Genomic DNA, 5000 nt, shown 5'->3' with positions numbered 1-5000 from the left:
TCACCGGATATAGTCAAGAAATTGTGATGTTATAGGGGATAAATAAAGAAGACACTTCTCCAAGTATTAGGTCTCTGCGTTTTCCCAAACTTCACATTTTTGTCAAAATAGTTTGCGCAAATTTACAGAGCAGTGACAGAGCCCGGTATTGAGCCGCCATGTTGGTGCACCTCCGTGATACACTCTTTTTTTTTTGGAGCTGAGGCTGAACGATCCTATATTTTTTACGATTTGAGGATGAAAACGTTCTTAAGATGTTGTTAAATTTATATGGTACACAGTATTTCAATAAATCAAAGCTGAGAGAAGATAAGGTGAACTAACTTGTTAATACTTCAGACTTTGTATCACCTTATGACTTTGATGATGTGGACGTTATTTTGGAATAGTTATAAATAAGAACTGCAGATTATCACAAATTTAAACCGAGATGTGTTCTCAATTCTACCTGCGCACATATTTTTAAAGAACCGTTCACTAGAAATTCATATGAACGAATTGCTCAAGTGGCATGGTATTCAGCTGTAATGCCCCAGGGGTAACTGTAGAACACCCTGCCACTGCCATGGCAAAGCATGGTGCTCTACCCGAGTAGATCTATCAGCGGCACCGCATCAGGTCTGACCAGGCCATTAATATTACCTTCGAAGAAGCTGACCAAGATGAGGAACATGCACAGGAAAGTGAAGCACGTGGAGAACACTCTCAAACTGAAGAACAAGTCAAAGGGGAAAGCGGAAGTAAGCGTGAATACGATGAAAACAGCGATGAGGTTGATGTAGGAACCAGCGACAAAAGTGGAAACTACTTTCAAGGAGAAATCGGGAGCTCCACAACTTTTCTGCTAGGTGCTGAGTCACGCTTTGGAAGAGCCATACGATTCAATAATCGCCTTAAGTTATACAATGAAATGTTTTTCAATTGAGGCTATGATCCTCGCAGTTATGAACGCGAGGATCATAGCTTCACTTGATTTCATATCCGCAGTTCATATATGATCCATTTCATATAACATTTCATCATTAAAATGTTTTCGGCTTCATCCTGTCCGAAAATGTTGTAATATAACTGTCATACAATATGAATCTTTCAAGATACCCAAGTGATCAAAGAAACTGAAGGCCGAAAAATATTGATGTGACCATACTTGTTACTAAGAGGACGCTCGACGCTCTGGAAATTTTGTTTATCGCTTGCATGGCAGCTTTTCGGGTCAACTTCCAAGTCAGTTGTTCATGGATCTTCATACAAACGAGCTCTCCCGGTAGGTACAAGAAAACTGATTTGCGGGTATCAGTGTTGACGCGTAGAAATGCATTGACAAGCGCACGTTTTCATGCGTTTATTTTGTGGAAAATTGTTTAGGTATAAAAGTACTACGTCAAGTGTAGACGTTAAAATCATGTAGCTAAAAATATTTCTTGCGGTGACGGTGTTTCGTCGACTTTTCTTGCGGTGATGCGGTGTTCGTTATTATTATTTTTTTGTGGTGTTGCGGTGCTACGTGTTAACGTAATGGTATAATAGATAAAGGTCAGGCGGAATCAATTTTAGATGTTTTTTGCGAAAAACGTCGTGGCTCTCCCACTTCCTGAAATGCCTTAATGCATTGCCCTTCAGAATTACCCAAACAAAAATATCTGACCCTCGGGGTCATCAACAATCAAAAGAGTTCTGAACAATTTGAGAGGCTTTATTGTCTGTGAGCGGAATGGCCGACCATGTCAATTTTATGAGAAGGATTACACTTGTCTACCAGCGCTCTTCTTCCAACTCGACGACCATATCCCGACTATGGCAAGCTGCCAACCTTCCATTATCTCTCTAGGAGTGCAACCCCCACCAAAATGGCCGTGAGCCGCACGACTTCCAGCCTCGAGCTCAGATTAAGCAAATGTTTGCGGAAAGTGAACAAGTCAGTGGGGATAGTGAGGCTATTAGAACGTTTTCAGATAAATACATTCCACCCGAAAAGCTTGTCGCAGAGTATGCTGAGCACATTGCCCAGATAAAAATGAGCAAGGAGAAGAAGAAAGAGGAGACTGAAAGGGAGCGAACGCAACGGCTAAATCGGGAGTACAATGACATTGACTGAGCTGGACTGTACAACTCAGATAAGCTGTTGCCCTTGAGGGTGGACGAGCTATCCTTGTGCTTTTCTTATCACAAGATCACCTTCAAAGGTAAAAAAGCTGAAAAGGTCGCAATGATCAAAGCGCACTTTGACAGCTGGCTGTACAGTTCAATGGAGCGTCAACAACCTTGGCAGCCCCCGCTAAGAAATGTGAGTTAACAAGGGACCTCATCACTTGTCGGTTCAAGTCCGAGTAGCTTAAGTGACGAATCCTCACCGAAGACTGATTTTATACCAGAACCCCGCACGGAAACATCAAAATATGGGCGAAAACTGGCACGGGTCGAGAGAGACAATTATGTTAGTTATGAGAACATAGTAGTGAATATCCAAGTTCTATAAAGGTTTTGCACGGCAGCCATGTTGCATGGCAGGTACAATGAAAATATTTTGCATTAGAAAGAACATTTGTTCCCATGGAAAAAACAATCTTTTATTCCTGCCATGCCTCCAAGTAGCCCGTGAGAGGACAGAGAAAAACCCTGCACAGGGTGGGAATTAAACCCACGACCTTCGGGTTATATCACCGCTGCTCTACCGACTGAGCTACAAAATCAGACTCGGCTTGGCCAACAGCAGAGTTGCTCTCGGCTTGGCCAACCGCAGAGTTGCTCTCCTCTCGGCCAGTTTGGCAATTGCAATTGCTTGGAATAAGATCTAATCAAATCCCGACCTCTTTTAAAAATAGTTAAGAAACTTGGAGTTCCTATTGAGTACATACAATGTTACATGTAGTTCTTCCATTTTGTAATTAGGTTATAAGTTATATTTATTAATTTTTGTTGCATTTTCTGTTGTAACATTTTTTCTATTGTTGTAGTTGTAAGTATTACAAATGTTCTTATAATTTACATGCTTTTTTGTTAGCTGTAAGTATTAGTTTTAAGTTACTTTATTTTAATAGAAGGTCCACGTCAGTTATGTGGTTGCCTTTTTCACTTGACCTGCTTGACTAAATAAAGCTAATTACGATGACAGTGACTTGCTGAAGGTCATCAGAGCAGCTATTTCCTGCGTATAGAGGTACAACCTTAATAACACCCTTTCACATGGACAGAAGGCTCTATTTAATTTCAACAGCCAGATTAATGCCACGACGTTTTTCAATAACACGTGGCTAAAACAGGCAGTTTTAAGGGTGAAAGTGAGAGGAGATCCTCTCACTTATCTGGAAAATTAAAAGCAATTGTCTCTTATAGTCACCTTGAAAAATTCACGTGGCTTCAATGGCAGATAAGAGAAGGACAAAATTCCTTAATTAAATTGTCTAGATAAGCCGCAAGGATCACCTCTACTTTTCATCTATAAACCGCAATTCAAATAGATGAATTCATTTCATTCAGACACTTTTAAGTTGTTCAACTTTCACCCTATCTTTAAATTAAGTAATTCAGTATAATGTTTCAAATTGTACGTATCTTCTTCACATTAATTTCTTACTTTAATCTGTATTTTTCTTCACACGACCGCACAAGCTTCACGCTTCATCACCGTGTCTAAATTGAAGCTTTACGTTCAGAGATCTACACTTCGTCAACAACTGATCTCGTTTTCTAGAACTAGGGCCCGTTTCTCGGAAGTCCCGAAACTTTACAGGTTGTTTTCGGGTTTTACAATTCCCTTTGGTTACCTTGAAATCATGTTAAAAGATCGGCTTTCCAGAACAAGTGGTTGACACTTTCACAAATGGATTTTCGGGCCCGAAAAGTTTTCGGGACTTTTGAGAAACGGGCCTCTGGTCCGAGAATTTGGAATATGATTCCTCCTAAACTACGAGAGACTAAAGTAAACCCCTTTTAAACGAACTGCACATACCACTCCTGAAGGTTTTGGAGACTCAGGAGGTTTATGTTGATAGAGCGTACCAGTTATTCTTTCTTTCCTTTCTTATTATTTCCAGATTCAGATTAAATTGATTTACTTTTTTTTTTGTAATAATTTACGTTTACTTATTTTGTAATAGTTTCTTATTTTAAATTTTTTTTTGTAGTGCAGACGTTGTCGTTTATTATTGCTTTCTTAGAGCCTTTTCTATTATGTTTTATTGTTGCCCATCTTGAACAGCTATGCTAGTTGTGGATAACAAATACAGTAATTCTGTCTTATTATTATAAAATGTTGATAGTCTTAAATGATTATTAATCTCAAATTCTGGTTATGTGTCCTATCCGGTACTTCGTAATCAGGCTGCTATTAAGATGACTTAAACTACTAAGAGGATAATTTAAAGAACTGCATAAAAACAGTCCGACCCACAGGTCACGTCATTGTATGATTCTTAAAATTATTCAAGTTACATTCAGCGTTTACACTTTTAGGGAGTCTGCGCCCTAGGGAAGTCCTAAAATACTTGATGGAATCGAATGCTTGCCGTAGTCACTGCGTTAAAACGTGGAATTACAAAGTCAGCGTTTCTCAAACTATAGTCTTCATTATATTGCTTAAATAGACTAGCTATATAAATGTCCTGAGGTCTACGATACATGAAGTTTACGATGTATGTATCTTTTCTTGAGATTGTGATTCATTGCAGAGAGTTAGATTCAGTTGCATGCTTTTTTCATCTATTTTTTTCAGCCGTGCCACCGAACAGGTAATGGCATGAGCAAATATCCAATGTCCACTGCTGTCCGACATTAAACTTCGAGCCCCCCCCCCCCCCCCCCGCTCTCTGCATCTAGACGTTTTCAGTCCAAGCATTGGCTTTAGCCTGAAGTCTCTGCGCATGTTCGTACACTGCAGACACATTCATATTTTTTATCTCTATTTTTTGAGTAACTCTATTGAGTATAGCAAGATGCCATCAAAGCGCTTAAAAAAGAAAATGCTGGTCTCAAGACACAGGTTGAGGCTCTAATGATACATA

The 5000-nt window shown here is 39.5% G+C and overlaps 1 protein-coding gene across 1 annotated transcript in view; it reads left to right on the top strand.

Annotated features, from left to right (window-relative positions):
- The window catches only part of LOC138037581 (uncharacterized), an 8832-nt gene extending 6737 nt beyond the window's left edge, over positions 1-2095 (top strand). Inside the window, exons 2-3 of the mRNA XM_068883487.1 lie at positions 651-778; positions 1829-2095. Of these exons, the coding sequence (XP_068739588.1) occupies positions 651-778; positions 1829-2095 (395 nt within the window). The remainder of the gene's footprint in view (positions 1-650; positions 779-1828) is intronic.
- The last annotated feature ends 2905 nt before the right edge of the window (positions 2096-5000 follow it).

Source organism: Montipora capricornis, chromosome 2 (assembly GCF_036669925.1).
Source record: "Montipora capricornis isolate CH-2021 chromosome 2, ASM3666992v2, whole genome shotgun sequence".
In the NCBI taxonomy this organism is placed as follows: domain Eukaryota; kingdom Metazoa; phylum Cnidaria; class Anthozoa; order Scleractinia; family Acroporidae; genus Montipora; species Montipora capricornis.
Note: the sequence above shows the minus strand (reverse complement) of the source record. Positions and strands in the feature narration are given on the sequence as shown.